This window comes from Ahaetulla prasina, chromosome 4, assembly GCF_028640845.1.
Source record: "Ahaetulla prasina isolate Xishuangbanna chromosome 4, ASM2864084v1, whole genome shotgun sequence".
Taxonomy (NCBI): domain Eukaryota; kingdom Metazoa; phylum Chordata; class Lepidosauria; order Squamata; family Colubridae; genus Ahaetulla; species Ahaetulla prasina.
Genome location: NC_080542.1, coordinates 39571478 through 39590862, shown reverse-complemented (window position 1 = coordinate 39590862; position 19385 = coordinate 39571478). Strand labels below are relative to the sequence as shown.

At 36.6% G+C, this 19385-nt stretch overlaps 1 protein-coding gene across 1 annotated transcript in view; it reads left to right on the top strand.

Moving 5' to 3' along the window:
• SRCIN1 (SRC kinase signaling inhibitor 1) overlaps positions 1–19385 on the top strand; it is a 152782-nt gene that overhangs the window by 44373 nt on the left and 89024 nt on the right. The window contains exon 2 of the mRNA XM_058183592.1: positions 3682–3705. Within this exon, the coding sequence (XP_058039575.1) occupies positions 3682–3705 (24 nt within the window). The remainder of the gene's footprint in view (positions 1–3681; positions 3706–19385) is intronic.

The following is a 19385-nucleotide window of genomic DNA, read 5'->3' as shown; positions in this document are numbered from 1 at the left end:
ACCATGCAACTTTCATCTTTTTTACAAAATTGAAGAAGATCTTTATTGGCATCTGTTTGACTCAAATTAAGAAGTAGGAAGGATTCTCAAGACCTAGTTTTACATTCAGTCCACGTAGACAAGCTAGGATCTCTAATCTGGGAATGATATCATAAACAAACATTCTGTTACCTATATCCCATTCTCTGGGAAGTATACGCAGTGTACTGATGTACACTCAGGATATTGCAGCCCTGAAAACCAACAAAATCAAATCAATAAAGATCATTCATCTTAGTCACAGAATAATGATTGAATGCTGGAACGATTAAGAAAGAGATGGTTGGGGAAGAAAGAATAAAATGAATTATCTAGGGAAAAGTACGTAACATTTTTCTGTAAACATTCCACTTGTTTGCTTATGAAAAATATTTTATATATATTAAAAACACATATGTCTTTGTGAACTTTCAATAACTGCACCGAAAACAAGTTTTGGAACCTTAATCCTGTTTCACCATTCAGAAATCAACCTTCACCTGACCTGCCGTTTCATAGTTATGCTGGTATGTTTTATTCCTTGATATAATCTATTCCTTAGCCTTTGCTATTTTTATACAGTCCTTTCTGCATCATTTCTCCTGTTTTTATTGGTATTAATAAGTATCATTTATTCTTATCTTCCTCTGATCCTCCAGTACAAACAGAATGTAATTAATTGTGGTTCTTCTTCCTGCTTTTCTCTAAAACAGGAGGAAAATCTGCTGATGTCAACACCATCTCAGTCTGCTGCAATACAATTGATTTCCTGTGCCAATAGCTGCACTGAAGGGTATGCAGTATGGTAGATAGCTTTGGGAAATAAGCATAATGCAAGGGTTGAAAATGTTGCCAAGAATCAGATAGTAAGCATGTTAAGCCTAGCCTAAGAAATATCATTGAACCACAATTAATTATTCTGCTTCCCCACTATTTTTATAAAAAAACCTAGCTCGCTTCAAATAATACTTTGCTTTAAGCCAGAAATAAGCATGCCCTCCGTTAATTTGAGTAATTGAAATGTGGAGAAATCTATGCATTCGTCCTGGATTTTCAAGACAATCAGAATCTTCAGTAGAGCAATATGGTAACACGGAACACAATCTTCTCCACTCAATAGGTTGCAAACAAATCATTATCTTCTCAAATGATTCATCTGTATGCAAAGAATTATCTTCAACTGCAGGTTCCATATGGCGGAAAGGAAAGACTAAAAGGATGAGGGGAAAAAAGCTTAAAAGGCAAAACAAGTTGTCATTTAAGTTTTTCAAAGTACAGTAATCTGTTTATATTTAGCACTTGGTACTAAAGATCTGCTTTTTCAATTGGGCTCAGTGTAGGACTACCTCACTTCCTGGGTTTCAGAATTAGGAATGACAAAAGAAATTTTTGATCAGGATCTCCTAAATGTTTTGTTTTCAAAAGCTAATAGCCAAGAGGAAAAAGAAATTGAATAGGGACAGCAGAGCTGCACACTGTTTTTCTTATTAAAATTCCATCAGTACCAGTGAAGCAGATATTTGTCCTGCAGGGCAAAACATGGTTGTAATGTGTAAGTAGCAGTAGGAAGTTTAGCTCATCTTTTACAAAATCATGAAGGATTGCATGAAAGCTGTCCCAAGTCATTAACTCTCTTTACTACACATGGAAAGCTAATGTGCTAAGAGAAGTTCTAGCTAAGCATATCCCCTGACACGCTTCTCTAAATGCAGGATGATGAATCATTGTTTAACAAAGTTGTGCTGAATTAATTAATTCTGAATTTTAGAAGGGCTCTAATGACATCATGCATAGGGGCCTTTTCCATCTTTCTGCTACAGAATTCTCCTTTTTAATGAGTAGCATGTATTCCAATACATGTTTATTAGTTAGAAATACATTCTACCGATCCAAACGAACTTGTGGTAAATAAATTAATGTAGGGATTCAATCTATATCTGTTATATTCTGAAGCTAAGAAAGAATATATCCTTTGAGTGAACTAGATATCATTCAACACCAGGAAAGATTTGAGGCTGATTGAATCAATATCATCAAAACTTGTGGCATTTTCCTCCCTTCATTTCAATGGTTCTGTGTTCCAGTTCTGTGTGTTCATAAAAAAATTATTTAATTAGGAACCAACACCACAAACCAGAAAACATTTAGTTTCACAAGATATACTGATCTGGGCTGCTGCCAGTTCATCGTTTAAATTCTAGTTATTTTCCCCCAAGACTAGAAAATGAGAAAACTACAAATGATTTTTTTCCTACAATTCATGACATTCTGAGTTGCAATCAATTATCCTACATTGTAATGCTGGCAATGCAGCATTTCAGTGTGTTCATCATTTGTGGCTCTTTATTCAGTCTCTTGTTTCTACTTCTGCCAGTGTTTAGATTTGGGGATATAGATGTATAATTTTGTTTATGAAATTCCTTAAGTGCATGTCCATTGGAGAAGAAAGAAATAAGATATTTTATTCAATTCACATACCAAATTAAGAATACTTCTGAAGGTTCTATACTACTGCATTATTAACCAAAGGTAGTTACATTTCATTTTGCTCAGTCTCAGTGTAAAGAAAAGAAGATGGCATCTTTTTTTTTCATAGATGGAACTATGTACATTGTTAAGCCTAGTTTCATAGTCTTTCACTTCTCAATATGGCTTAGCTTCCCTTATGGCATATTCATTTGAGTGTCTCCACTCCTGCTTTGATTGCCATATAAAATGAAATTGCATACTTTTTCCAGGTATCTAGTATTGTCCATAAGTGTGCTAATCAGTAGTATAATTCTACTTTAAGAAAATAAGGTATATGTCATGAGTAAAACCTAGCCAAAATTAAGCAATGTTTATAGCTTTATTTGGAGACTGAGTACATGATGAATTATATTTTAACGATCAGTGGGGAGGGCAAATATTTAATGATAGCTGGACTGTGCTCCGTATTGTCTCTCTCTCTCTCTCTCTTTACATTGCTATGTAACCTATCATGCGTTCTTATTGTCTGCAATTAAATAATAATAATTGGAATTATTTAAAATAAAATAAAGCCATATCGTGCAGGGAATCAGTTTGAATGAACTATTTTACAGAGAGACATATTTCCTCTATGTTTTATTCTGTTTAGTCATAATTTAAAATATTCTTTATCATCAGACTTCAAGGTAGAAATCAATATGTGATACTGACGTTCCTTTCCTTTCCTTTCCTTTCCTTTCCTTTCCTTTCCTTTCCTTTCCTTTCCTTTCCTTTCCTTTCCTTTCCTTTCCTTTCTGTAGTGAAATAACTCATGCAATATTATATACATATATATATATATTTATAAAACATCAGTGTTACTAGTTTAACCATAGTTTCTAGATGGGGAAAAATTCTTTTGGGATGAAGTAGGATCTTGAACTCCTTGCTCTTTTATTTATTCTTGCAGTAAAATTTCACATCTATATCACTGTATCTACCTGACTGAAGCCTTCCTATGTGATACCCACTGACCATTTCAATTCATTTTAGGGAATCCATGACTTTTGTTTTAAAAAAAACCATTGGGAGGGGACTTTAAACAAACCAATTAAACATGATCACTTATCACACTGTTTAAAGTCAACTGTTTTCTCAAAACAGAATCTTAATGGTATTTTTTTGTTGTTCTGTTTTTTGTTCTTTTTTTGTTAGCAACCCAACTACTGGAGCTTTAAGGTCAGTACTTCCAATTTTTCCCCTCCATGCTTTTATTTTAAACAAATGCATGCGCTTACCCACCTTTTCTCTGTATTTTATGTGTGCGTAGGCAGGTATGTCCATGAGGGAATAGGCAATTGAAAACTCAGCTTCCTTAGCCCTTTTTCTTGCACCACATTTCTTATTATAGGCAGCTCTTAATTTCCCAGACATGTTTGGCTGGTCCTGTTATTAGGCAGAGCTACCTGGCTGCTTCAGGCAGTTAATTTTAGGTGAAAGGCAGAAAACTATGTGCTGTCTATACATGTTTACACACATACATGTACAGCCATACAAAGATGCATGCATATAAAGACACACATTCATATACATACATACATACATACATACATACCTGTTCTGCCAGGAAATGATGTGAGTAAAACGTTCCACTCCAAATCAATAAACTTGATCCATCTTGGCTGTTAATATACACCTTGACATTTGTTGCATTACTTACATTTGCTGCCAACTTTGCAAGCATTAAGTGCTCTTGGAACCTGTTTCACCATCTGCAAGTGCAAAACTGCAGCTGTGGGAGCTAAGAGAATTAGATATTACAAATAGATGGACAACTTTCCCAACTGTTTACAAATGATTACAGCCCTGGAAGACGGCCATGCGGAGTAATGGGATAGCAGGGTAGACACAAGAAGTTGTTTTATTATATCAATTCGGTTTATTCAAGCAGGCATGGGAAAGGTGCAGCTTTCCAGATGTCGTTAAGCTCCAACTCCGTCTGTCCTATCCAGCATGACCAATGATGAGGGATAACAGAAGTTTCAGTCCAGTAATATTAGTACAGCTACACATGGCTGATCCCTGATTTATATTTGTTTATTTCATCCAGGAAGGGCTCTGTAAATACTGCACACAAAGGACTGAGACTTCATTTGCTCCCAATTCTTCTAAAAGCACACAATCTTATCAATGAAGTTATGGCTCATTGCTGGAAGAGTCAGTACAGTAATGAAACCATGGAGGAAGAGAATAAATGGGAACAGATTTATTGCATTTATGGGAAAGAAACCACAGAACTGTGCATGGTCCAAATGACTGGGCTCAATGGCTGTAGTCATTGAAAATGCATAGTGGAACTATAGTACCTAATTTGTTGATAAATTCCTAAACTATCTTCTGGTTTCAAAATAATGAACAATGAGTTTGACAGTTTTGCTCTAAATATTAAATATTAACAGTTTCCAACAGTAGTCTGTAGATAACTAGCAGTCTGCAAGAATATTGCGGCTGATCCACTCAATACTTCACAAGTATTGTTTGTGAATTCAGCTGAGAACACCAACATCTCACAATAGTTGGTGGTATGAGATTTCTGTCATTTTAAAGAAGAAAAGGTAAAATTAATTGACATTAAATTTTAGATTCTTGCAGATATATTATATATTGTATGTGTTCATAAGAGATGGATTTCAAGGGCACCATATTGCTCACCCTTAACATTTTATGGTGGTCTACAAAACCTTTTGATAACCAAGTACCAGTTTTCCAAAGGATAGAAACGCTCATTATTCTAGATGCAAAATATTATCATCCCCCAAATTCTTTATTGAAGGAACAGTGAATTTCATTTCAAAACAGTTCTACATGATTTTTTTCTTTCACACACTAGTAATCATGTAAGATTCTTGCTCCAGCGGCTTTAAATATGGGTAACGATTGGGCTTGCATAATCACATATTCAAAGCCATATGTTTATTCTTTTATTTATCAATTTTAGAACCAGTCTTTTCCCTCACAGAGGGACATCTTGCAAGCAAACTACAATATCAGAATGCATGCAACATTTTAATCCAGAACCAAAGAAACCACCTTTTGGTAAATGCAGGATATTATTTGTTTGTTTATTTATTTATTTATTTATTTATTTATTTATTTATTTATTTATTTATTTATTTATTTGTCAAGCATGAATAAGATAACAGATATAAGTATAAACATGATTATGAATACAGGAAATGGATATGAATAAATGGGGACAGTAGGACAAGGACGGTAGGCACGCTGGTACACTTATGCACACCCCTTACAGACCTCTTAGGAATGGGGTGAGGTCAACAGTAGGCAGTCTAAGGTTAAAGTTTTGGGGGTTTGGGGGAGAAACCACAGAGTCAGGTAGTGCATTCTACGGATTGATCACTCTGTTGCTGAAGTCGTATTTTCTGCAATCGGGTTTGGAGCGGTTTACCTTAAATTTGTATCTATTGTGTGCTTGTGTATTATTGCGGTTGAATCGGAAGTAGTCATTGACATGTAGGATATTGTAGATAATTTTGTGTACTATGCTTAGGTCAGACTGAAGGCAGCATAGTTCTAGGTTGTCTAAGCCTAAAATTTCAAGCCTGGTGGTATAAGATATTCTGTTGTGAGCAAAGGGGTGGAGGACTCTTCTTGTGAAATATCTCTGGACTCGCTCAATTGTATTAATGTCTGATATGCAGTGTGGGTTCCAGACAAATGAGTATTCAAGAATTGGTCTAACACTTTAAGCCTGTGAGACAGAACAGAAAAATGTAGGCTTCTACAAAAGTAAGAATTATTCCTCAAGTAAACCACAATGCCCACATTTTCAGCTTTTAGGTTTTTTTTGAAAAAAGATCAAGCTTGTAACACTTCTTGAATCTGAGGTATAAATATCTTATTGTCACAGGCTATTTTAAGTCTTTTTCTTGGTTTTCAGTGGATGAATGAACATTCTTAGCAATGACTCACATACTGCACACATGGTTTGGAAAAGGAAATTCCTTTCTTTCTAGTTAGAAGAATTTCCTTCTTCACTTTTTTTTCCAAAAAAGCAGAAAACTAGGCTTTTGGTAATAGTATTATTGGGTATAACACATCTATCTAAGAACTAAAGGCAGAGGTAGGGCTAGGAATTTGTCGTATTTTAAATGCATGCCTTGCATTTAAAATAGAGGATTTTTTTAACATCAGAAAAATATCCTGCCCAGACACATATATATATATTATTTGCCATTGCGAGTTGTAAAAAAATAAGCAAGAACTGAGAGACTGTGGCTCAGGTCACACAAAATGCTAGACTAGATTAAAACTGAGTTGTACTGTTTCTGATACATTGTATTGCAAAAACCAAGATACTGGCTTACTGTGTATGAATTTTGTCATCATGCTAAGCCTTAACGGTATTCATATGTTTGGATATAACATATTATGGGAACATAGGTGCAGTGCTTTGTTAAGTCAGATTTGACAGATTGAATTTTATCTGAACCAAACCTACAATTCATATCAATTTTGCATGATGTGGTTATTCCCATTTTGGGATAGGATAAATAGAGTAGTGGATTTATATATTGGGATTTTCTTTTGCAGAAATACCAAGGTGATGGGCAGATTTAAAGTGCTATAGAGTGTAATGGTCATGCAACTGGTTAAGGAATGGAGAAGGGTCTGGTCTTTGTATACACCAAAATTTCTAAATTAAGTCAAATTATAAATTTACTTTTATCTTACCTTCTGCATGAGATCTGTCCCACTCTCATTAGCAAAGACTATGACATATGGAAATTAGTCTTTTTCCCCCTTTTCCCTTTTTTCCCTCATACTGTGGCATCCTCTCATGGAAGATAGCCAAGTCTTTTGCATATTACCTGCAGCCTAAGAATGCACAAAAACTATAAACAATTTGAAGAAAATAACATATTTATTAAATCTATCTGCTGTCTTTCTCCCCACAAATGGCACTCAAGACAATTATCAATAATAAAAATAAAGATAATAACATTATAATCTATTTATTTTTTTTATTTTTTTATTTTATTTTGTCACAACAATATATGTAGGTATCATACAAAAAGATTATATAGTAAATAAACACATATATGGGTAAATATAAGGAGGTATAAGCATATATATAGGAAGAAGAAAAGAAAAACAATAGGACAGGAATGGTAGGCATGTTTGTGCGCTTATGCACGCCCCTTATGGTCCTCTTAGGAATGGGGTGAGGTCAATAGTAGAAAGTTTTTGGATAAAACTTTTAGGATTATGGGAAGAGACCACAGAGTCAGGTAAAGTATTCCAAGCACTGATGATTCTGTTACAGAAGTCATATTTTCTGCAATCTAGATTAAAGCGGTTGACATTAAGTTTAAATCTATTAGTTGCTCTAGTATTATTGCAATTAAAGCTGAAGTAGTCTTTAACAGGAAGGACATTACAACAAATGATTCTTAGGTCTTGTCGAAGGCGACGAAGTTCCAAGTTTTCTAAGCCTAGGATTTCAAGTCTGGTGGGATAGGGTATTTTACTGTTTTCAGAGGAATGGAGAACTCTTCTTGTAAAATATTTTTGGACACATAGCAATTAAAACAAATAAAAATAGATGAATAGAAAAGTAAAGTAATAAAAGTAAAGTAACAAGAGAGGAGAGGAGAAGGTATTGCAGTGGTGACAGCTGTGGAAAAATATGGGCAGAAGACAAGGGACAGGCTACTCTCAGGCAAGGCAGCATCTGTGCTTAAGACTGCCTGTCATGTTCTGGCCTCCTTTGGTCAGCTCCATTACCAGGTTTCAGAGTTTTAATCTCTCTGAACACTGATTGAACACTCTGCTGAATGCCAGATCAGTATTTAATAAGGTTTTTTTTCCATCCACAACTTGATCATGGATGAGAAAGCTGACCTGGTCTGTATCACTGAAATTCGGTTGCACATGGAAGGATGTACCTACAATCAGAAATGTACCTCAGGTTTCAGGTATGGCACTGACTGTGATTCCTAGGCAAGGAGACTGTTGTCTTTTGTGAGTCTCCAGTAGTCACTAGAGGCCCTGATATGGACATCACCAGGTATAAGACCCTATTTATGAGTTGGGCCAATGGAGATTGCTTCCTCCCTATAGGGTAGCAGCATCCCTCCTCATGCTATTGATTTTTATCTACCCAGTGGAATTTTCCAGGCTTATGTACTGTGGGGGGCTGAGGTGTGAGATAGTTCATGGCTATCATGGCAGTCATGGATCTAGCCCAACTTATTCATGGCCCTACTCTCAAAGAGGGTCACACATCAGATCTGCTGTTAGTAGTCTCCAGGCAATAGTATTGTGATCTGGATTTGGGAGGCATTATCATTAGTCCATTCTCATGGACAGACCACTCTCTTGGCCTTGGAGTTCTCCACAGAACTCCAACTGCTACCCACTGCTGGGTAGTGGAACCTATTTGATTGGCCTACCCCAAGCACTGATGGACCAGTGTGGTTTCAGAAGGAGCTTGGGATTTTTCCCAAAACTCTGTTACATGGTTCAGCAGAGGCTTTTGTCACAGCTTGGAATGAGCAGGTGATGAGGAAGGACTGAATCATGATTCTGTGGACACTGTCTGTATGTGGAACTTAATAGAACCCCATTGTTTACCAAGAGACTCAAAAAAATGAAGTGACATAAGGGACACTAGTGCAACTTGAAGAAAAGAGCAAGGCTGATCAAGCAATGGTAAGAGACTATATTAGGACTTACCTTGTGATGATAAGGGAAGTTTAATTACTTCTCAATGCATCTGCGGGTAGCAGGTGAAAAAGTTCATCTAGGTAAGGAGGAGCCTGAGCAGCCCTTGCAGGGTCACAATGAGGAATATTCTTGCTCGAGTTCATCCAGAGCTGGCCCAGATCCTTTGGAGATGATGGAGACAAGCCTGAGCCTTGTTATCTGAGAGGAATTCAAATCAGTTGCTCTTGAAGACAGTTTCTTGAGTCAATGAATTTGGCTACCTGTGTTTTGGATTCATGCCCCTCCTGGTTGATTAACGCCCCCCAGGAGGGTGCATGTGGTTAGGTTCAAGCAGTGATTAATGTCTGTTTGCAGGAGGGGATGATTTTGTCTATAGTTGTAAAATAAATTTTAAAAACCCAACTTGGAAATAATATTATGTTATTCTTGATTTGGGGCCTGATATAAATCTTGCCAGACTGAAGACTATCTGCACCTATATTAAAGTCTGTGAACTATTAGGGAGGGACTGTCTTCATCCTGTTCCTGTCACATCTAACTTCTGGGCTGAGTTCAGGGGTGAAATGCTCCCGGTTCGGACCGAATTGCCCGATCTGGTAGCGATGGCGGTGGGTGGTTTGGAGAACCGGTAGCAAAAATCCCTCCCCTCCCCGTCCTACCCCAGCTGAGCTGCACGATCATTAGAGGTTTTTTTTTACTTTTAAAAGCTTTTTTTCTTCAGCCGAAAAAATGCTTTTAAAAGTTAAAAAAAAAGTTGGCCACACCCACCCAGTCACATTATTCACCCCACCAAGCCACGCCCACAGAACCGGTAGTAACAAATTTTACATTTCACCCCTGGCTGAGTTGCCTCTTACTCCTATGGAATGCCCCCCTCCCACCTGGGGATCCACCTCAAATGTACATTCCATCACAGTAACTACCTTGAAACCCCATGTGGCACCTCTCCCTAAGGACATCTACACATCTTATCAGATCAGTGAGCATACTCCTGATCTTTTCCCTTAAATGTGGCCATTTTTTGGAACCTAGGAATAGTGTCTTTTCTGTGGCAACTCCTGCCCTGTGTAAAACCCTTCTACTTGAAGTTTGGTAGACCACTATCTTTCTAGCCCTCCAAAAAGCACTTAAGACCTGATTATTTTTTCCTCCCAAGCACTAGGATAGGGTGAGGTGGGTGAAAGGATATAATAATGATGTTGGAAGTTTAACTTTGGCATTACATTTTTAATGTTTTAATTGATTTATGCATTCTGATCTTACAGTTTTAACTGTTGATTGAGCATAAGATAGGCGGCTGTATAAATGTTTTAAATAAATAAATAAAGTTGTGTTAAGATGCAAAACGTGGTTTGCCTCTAAGCCAGCTTTGCTCCAGTTTGCAGAAAGAAAAAGAATGATGTTGGCATTACCTGCAGTGGTGTTAGATAGTTTTAGGCCTGAAGCAAATTAAATTACTGTGTTCTATTGTAATCTGAAACTCATTTTAATTTTTTAAACAAAAGAGCTAGATTAAAATCCACTCAGGCTACTTAATATATCCTTTCCCATCACTTGCTACTTTAAAAGCTTTACACTAGATATACCAAAGACTGGATCCTGTCCAGAGATAGGTTTCAGCAGGTTCTGACCAGTTCTGGAGAACTGGTAGCAGAAATTTTGAGTAGTTCGGAGAACCGGTAGTAAAAATTCTGACTAGCCCCCGGCCCCATTTATTCTCTGCCTCCCAAGTCCCAGTTGATCAGGAAGAAATAGGGATTTTGCAGTAACCTTCCTCTGGATTGGAGAGGGAATGGAGATTTTGCAGTATCCTTCCTCTGGCTGGGGTGGGAATGGAGATTTTACAATATCCTTCCCGTGCCATGCCCTCCAAGCCATGACCACCAACTCATGCCTACCAAGCCACACCCACAGAACCGGTAGTAAAAAAATTTAAAATCCACCACTGATCTTGTCCCTTCTACTTGAAAAACGTGAGTTTTGCTACTTGCCTCAAAGCTAAGATTCTCAGTTTATGCTGAATTCTGATATAAATACTGAATCACATAATTAACACTCTCCTCAGTATTGACAGCTTGCTTTTCAGACCTCATTTGTAATGACTACTCTAGAAAAAGGTATATGCTTCCAACTAGAAATAAATATCAACTGGGAGAAAATAAATACTAGTCTCTTTTTTTGTGGTCGCAAAGCTACAACACTGCATGAAAGGCTACATTCTCACTGAGAATTCAAACTGTGACTATATAACACCCTGTCAAATTGCAGGTGAGATCTCACTTTTTATAATATTATACAATAATTCATTCAAAAGACTGCCTGCATGTGGATAACAATCTGTTCCAAGAGAAGGGTTACAGCCTGGTTTTTTCCCCTGATATGTTCAGAGATTATTTCATTTTAGTTTTAAAAATATATATTTTTAATATGGAAAATATTTTTGTTATGTTAATTGCACATGCAATCTGGAGCAATGTAGCTATAAGCCAATACTCATTTCCAGGATGACTTTGCATTTTTTCTAGGTGATGAAAGAGAAGAAATTATGGTTCTTGGACTCCTCAAGATGATTAAAACTTCACTATTGAGATTCATAATAGTATCAGAAACTTGCAAACCTTATGTTTTCCCTTCCTTCTCTCGTAGAGTCCAGGCAATCAGAGAGAAGCTAGTCTGATTCTCTTCCTAATGCTTTCTTTGTTTCTTGGGCTCATCACATGGCAGCAAGCTTTATAAAGCAAATATTTTGGGGCAGGTTTGGTTTCTGTGTGCTCAGATTTAAAGTACAGTCAGAAGCCAATGTTGGCCATTAATTTACACATATAAGGATAGGCATATGCAAGTCAAAGCTTTGTTTTTTCTTTGCTTTTGTAGAAGAAATTTGTATACTGTATATTCACATTGATACAATACGAGACATTGGAATTCAAGAAATTATGTTTTGTGTGTGATGAATTCTATGAAACTTCAAAACTTCTGCATACTTCTCTAATAAATGCTTTGGAAGTAGATTACTCTTGCTGCTGTGGGTTCCATGTAGTTAGTGTGGCAAATAGCCTTAAATGAACCTCTTCATCTCCATGACCATAACATACGTCCTTTTAAATAAATACGCTCCACCATATCCAATGACAATAAGTTCCATAATAGTATGCTGTAGAAAGGATTGCTCTTTTTCCCTCTTGTCTTAAGTCTACTTTCAATGAGTTTCATTGGAGAACTTTGAGTCAGAGGGCCCTTGGAGAGGGTGAAGGAGAAGGTGTTCTTCAAATCTATCATAAGTATTTGTATTTTATGAATAGATATACGGCTCTGTCTGTGCTTCTTAAATTGATTTCAGAAGGGAGATATAAGTAATACTCTGAGTAGACAAATATTCATGACAAAATATTGCTAAGTTTTATGGATGGTTTAAGAAAGGAAGGAAACTGAATTAATGCTTTGCAACATGAGATAAGACTTTATTGCTCCTACTCCATCCCCTATTCTGTGATCTGAGAGACTAGGATGTTGTCTTTTCCAGATTGAGTGAATTCAACAACAACAATGCATTTTGTTGCTTAATGCTGACAGACATATAATGTTTATATTTACCATTGAAAGGACAAACCAGAATATTGCACAACATAACGAATGGATAAAATCTGCCTTATTACACATTTACGAAATGATCAAGAATAGAGTGGAGATTATAATCCAAATTAATATATTCTGGCTGGGCTGGGCATGATAAATAAATGTAGATGATAGATAGATAGATAGATAGATAGATAGATAGATAGATAGATAGATAGATAGATAGATAGATAGATAGATAGATATCAATATCATGCCCAGCCACTCTGATTACTGCCATGGTGGTGAAAAAGGAGTTATGGTCCAACATATGTAGAAAGTAGCAGGTTATAGACAATAGTTCCCTGTGTCCATTCTTAGAGCTAGACGTCTGAAGCTCACCATTTTCAAAGACTACAGAAAGTCATGGACAAATGCTTGCCAGCACAGACAGCAAAAGTAAAAATGATAGTTACAAATATGTATGTTAAGATTGGTTCTTCACCAAATACCTTCACAAAGTGCAAAGAGAAAAGATGGCGCTTTAAATAGCATGATTATATTGGGCACAATGTAGTGAACGGAGCTTGTAAAACAGTGATTGAATTTGAACAACACATGAAGCTTTATTAATTTTAATTTGGCTGTTTTTTGTGATTTGCGTTTTGTGTTGTAGCCAGTTTACTATTTTATGGTTCTATATATTGTGTGAACGCAGAAAAGGTTTAATTGAATATCCAAGTTAAGTGCGCCCTCTGAATCTAATCAGTTATTTGAACGTTGCCTATTTTTATTTCTGTTCCTACATTCTCCAAAATCACATTTTAAAATTATTTTTCTCCTGTGAGAAGGACTTCATGGTCCAAATCAATCTTCACAAGCAGAAAGTCCTTCTTAAAAATCTTAGTCTGCATTGTAGTGATTTAGTATAGCCTGAGCTGGGCCTGCCCATCAGTGTTTCAATGCTGAATTCCCTTTTACTTTCTTCTTCTCATTTTATCCCATTTATCACCCAAAGAAGATTTGTCTTTCTTTCAACTTGCTCTCTCACTCTCAACCTTCATCCATACTTATCAGAAGAACTTCTGGTCCCTCTTTCCCATTGCAAGTTCTATCATCTATCATCCAAAATGCATTTTGGTACTAAATGGTCCTTTAGTAACCTAGCAACTGCAGCTCCAGCAACCAGAGGAAGGAAGCTGGTTCAGGCACTTCAGTGTATTAAAAAAAAAAATCCATCATCCACTTTGCTTGTTAAGACTTTTTTAAAAAAAAGATTTCTCCCCTATTTGTATACATCATTTTCCAAGCATTTTTCTCAGCTTATGTACCTTTAATGTGTATTAGATAATCTTTAACTTTCAGTGGCTAATTTTCAATGAATGGGACTCATGTCTCACCTCCAAATCATACACTGTAAACCTCCTTTCATCATCTCTAAAGTCCACTTGCAGTCTGTGTTTCTCTTACTGATGACTGAAAATAATTATATATACTTCTTTATTTTTATTTTTCTGAAACTGAGTTCTCATAATACAACTGTAGGACAATGTTGTGGTGGAAATTTGAATATTAAAGTGACTAGATAAACACATTCTACCTATGTTTAGAGGAACATTGCTTTATCAACTGTGGGTTTCAGCAAGTCCCCTATCGGAGAGCTTCTAAATGAATACATTGTTCTATGTTCAATACTAGAAAGGTGGTTCCCGCCCCCACCCCCCGCTCCCCACTTAATTCAGTGTGGCATCTTAGGCTGGGTCAAGAGTGATTGCTGTCAAAGAGGAATTTTATTTTAACTTGCAGATATTGAGGATTTATTTGCAAACTTGGGAGTTTTTGAGGCTGGCTCTGAATGCATCAGAGATGTTTGTTCCAGCGAATCAGGCAAATATCAAGGAGGATTAATGCCTATAATCTTCTGTCCAAATGCAACCAGAACCCTGAAAGCCAGACCAGCTGGCTCTCTAAATGACATCTGGGCCCCTGTTGCAGTTATTGCTAAGGAATTTGCCCTGGTAATGATTAAATTTTGCAAGTCACACTTTGCATATTTGACAACCAAAGTTTGATATGAGTCAGTTTTCATCTTAGAAAACTATAGTACTGTACTTCAGTTTTCAAGTTGTGGGGGAAAGGTGGTATAGAACATGGGGGAAAAAACCCATTCTAAATATGTATGACCTGACATTTTGGGAAAGAGTGTTCATGTCAGAGGATGTGGTGTCTATATATTTTTCTTAGTGCAGTGTTTTCCTCCAGTAGTGTGGTTTCTTTTATTTAATGTTTGGGCTGTTTTCTCAGTGTTTGGACTGTTTTCTCAATGCAATGTTTTTGGGGATATGCATCAGCTTCTACAAGGTGCTCTTTTTGCCCAAAACAGAAGACGAAAATTACAAACAGATTGAAAGGTAATACAACAATTCTCTCTGTACTTTGACAGTTTTGAAATCAGAGCCTATGAGACTGCTTTGTATCTTCCAGATGTTGTTAAACTGTAGTCTATGTTGGCTGGAGAATTCCCTGTTGGGAGAAGTACATCTTCTTGCTATAAAACCTTCCTCTGGGTGATATACTTTTTGTTGGGGGAGGATTGATTCCAATGGGTCTATGATATTTTTGTCATCTTTTCTGATATTAGAATTAGAATTTTGATACAGGAAGTACTAAGATAGTTTTTAGTTTAGTTTCCATTGCTTAAGCCTGCGTTCATAAAGTGTGATGTCACATAATTGCATCACTTAGCAAAGTCAGTCCTGGCAGTTCTGGCTGCTGTTGTAATCCCAGGACAACATAGGTTGTTAAACAGGAAGAGAAAAGAGTCTCAGGCAAGTAGGCAAGCTAGTAAGAGTTTAGGATGAGAGTTATGGGCAAACAATGGGTTCCATAGACAAATGCTCTGGAGTATAGTTAGGTGTAGGACCAGGTGAAAAAGCAATAAAAAAAGCTACAAGAAACAGGTGAAAAAGCAATAAGAGTGGGGGCAACTTCCACTTTCCTTTAAGTTTCCCCATTGACTTTCCTTATGGGAAGTCAGCAAATTTTACTCACATAACCTCAGCTCACTGCAATATCATAATTGTGAAGCAGACCCTGAATTCTCAGGTCATGATCACTTTACCATGGGAGCACTCTGACACCCAGAATTCCAAGGAATCCCTCTCATTCAGTGCTGTTGTAACTTTGAATGGTTGTTGAACGAATAGTCATAACTTGAGGACTACCTGTAAAGACATTTCTGGTGTATGATTGGTTCCTCTCATGTTAAACCTTGAAGATGAAATTGTGTAATAACTTATGGTCCTTATATTCTTTTATGCAATTATAGCCTGAAAACACCTAAGGCTTATTTGTTTACCAAGTTCAAGAAATTGTCAAAGCCTTAAAAATTGCTCTATTTCCACTGCTAAATGCTGAGGCTTCATTTTAGTTGTCTTGGTAAAAGGCAGTAATAAATAACTTCTGTGTGGGTGCCTTATTTAAGAAGTACATTAACCCAGCACTTCAGCTGGGAAAAAATAATCTCACCTTTTTTAAAAAAAGAAAGAAAGAAAAGCCCATTCCAGCTCTTGTGGTAGATGTAATATATACTGTACATTCTGTGAAGAAGTATTTCTTTTTGTCACTCATTTCATTGGGTGATCCTGTTGTCTGATTTTTTTTAAAGAATGTGAGGTGGGATGAAATGCATAGAATCTTCTTGCTTTGCTCTCCTTAAAAGTGAAGAGATCCTTAGGCAGTCCTTAAATGTGAAATGAAGTGAAAAATCTGAAATGGGGCAATGTTACCTCCGTGAAACTTGTGTGTTTAATCTGGCCAAGAGTTTCTGCACAAGGAATCTTGCTTATCATTGCTCATTTAGACAGAATAGCAGAATAATAGAATAACAGAGTTGGAAGAGATATTGGAGGTCTTCTAATCCAACGCTCTGCTCAGGCAGGAAAGTCTATACCATTTCAGACAAATGGTTGTCCAATCTACAATTAAGTTCAATTGTAAATTGTAAAATACAAAAGACTACAATCCTGCTTCTTCTTATCCAAAAATATGTTCCATGGAACTTAATTGAGTTTGATTCTGAAGCAACATTCCAAAAATACTTACTATTATTGTATTGTTTTAAATTTTGTATGGCAATCACTATATTTTTTTACCTCTTTTAATATATTTCCATATTTTCTTGGTAATCCATTATTATCTTCAACAAACATTCATTTGTAAACAAATAATTCCATCAACACTGTCAGACTATTTACTGAATCTGCACTACTATTAATCGTTTCATAGTTCCCATCGTCAATCTCTTTCCATTTATGACTGTATGACTATAACTTGTTCTGGCAATCCTTATGATTTATATTGATATATTGACCATCAGTTGTGTTGTAAATGTTGTACCTTGATGAACGTATCTTTTCCTTTATGTACACTGAGAGCATATGCACCAAGACAAATTCCTTGTGTGTCCAATCACACTTGGCCAATAAAATTCTATTCTATTCTATTCTATTCAAACATTCATTTTTTGCACACTTGAATATCACCCCCCTCCAGCGCTGGGGGTGTGCAGTCTATCTGCTAATCTGATTTTAACATTAATCCTGTTAATGTAAAGATTAGGATTAATTCTGGATTAATTGGGATAATCCTGACAAAATGGTTAGCATTTTAAACTTCCAGCAGATTAATTTTTTAGCCTAAGTGACATTTGGGTTTAAAAAAAAATATTGAAATTCTTTGATCAGGAGGGATATAAGTGTGTGAAAATAAAATTAGAAATAAGGTTAGGATTTTGAGGTCAAGAGTGGGAAGGGAAAACGTTTGTCTAGCGGCAATGGATGCTGTTTTGGTGCTTAACAGGATTCTTTTTGGATAAACAATGTATAGACCCAGAGGTTATCTTAATCCAAGGAATCAGAAGAATTTCCTGAATGTATGTCAGCGTCCATACATTTCTTTAAGTGTGTGGGTATCCTTGTCTTTCTCTGCAAGAGAAAGCTTAGCCTGTTTATTCAAATATCTGAAGCTCTCCTCATAGAGCACTGCAGTATGGATTGAGCCAATCTGATGAAGGTGTCCTATGCACGTTGAATCCAAGAGAATGTGCAGAAAAGGAAAATCAAAACATCTTCCCACACAGCAGCATGATACTTATAGTCCATTGGGAACAATTTTTATACAGATTGAGGTGAGAGGGATTTGCAAGCGACTATTTTCAGCGGATTATCAGTCAGATTTGTTTTCTGTTCTACATTGTTATGTTCACTCCGCTGCCCAAGGCAGATGCTTCATTTTTCCTCTGGATAGGCCCATTCATGTGATCATTATAGAAAATGTTAGGCCTCAGAGAAAATGAAAGTCTGTAAATAAACCATTTGCTGTTTCAAAATTTGAAAGAAACTATCACTGTTTTCTTGCATTTCTTAGTAGCCTTTCCTTTCTTGGCTCTGTAGCACTCCTCATTTGTAGCAATTCCTCAAAATCCATTTTGAGGTCTTGAATGCCCAACCATCACAGTTCACTTCCTAGATCAGGTTGCCCGCTGGGATACAGAAAGATAGGCAGTTCGTTTACACTGAATCAAACCCGAAGCTTAATTAATATAATTGATTCTGACTGATGATAATTGACCGTGGTTTCATGAGACACCGGGTATGGACCTGAAATTTGATGCATTAAAATTGTGCTGTACTTCTGAATCACCTACTATGTGGATACTGGCATGCTTTGGGACTGAAAGGAAGAAATTTGAGAGTATGGCTTTCAACATGTCTCGCGTACACAGATTCTAATCTGGGCCATCTTTTTTTTTTTTTTTAATGAGACGTTAAAAGATTGAAAATGCCAACTTTTGTTTTCAGAATATTTTTCCAAAATTAGGACATGAAGTCTGAGTTGTATAAACCTCCCCCCACTCTAAAAAAACTAGGGCAGGAGAAAAGCATATCTCAGTTTATAAATTTGGGATCAGGCACCATAAGGATAGCTGATTTGCCATTATAGTACATGGCAGATGGGCATTTCAGAGACCAACTTTTCTGTGTCAGCATTGCTGGCTGCCAGCCAAAAAAGATGGCAAGCTGGATGCCTGCCACAGTTGAGTGATATACAAACTCATGCGGAACTTTTAGAAGAGAAGGGTCCTTTTTACCCATATCTAACGTAGTCAAAGACTGGCACAGATTGAGACCAAGGATCCATTAAACAACGAATTCAAGGGAAAAGACAAAAGACATGGTGAAGTGGAATCCAGAGTTCAAAGCAAAAGCCTAACGAGGTAAACATGACTGAGCTGAGGCTTAGAAATTTATTCCCACCATTTGTTGTCAGGGAGTCAAGTCAATAAATAAGACACCATGACAGAAACCGCTTCTGAACTTAATGTTTGATGTGGAAAAGAATGAAACTTTGATTCTGGGTTTTACAGATTAGACTGATAGTCTTTTGTAGAAATGACTGGTTCATACTATTATGATAAAGCAAAAAGTTGTGATTTGTTGTTAATGCCTTATTCGACTGTAACAGATAGAGTCAGAAGTCAATGCTCCTTTTTTTCTTTTTCTTTCCCTATCCTTCCTCACTTTTCTTTGCTCTTTCCCCTTCCCTCTCCCTGTCCT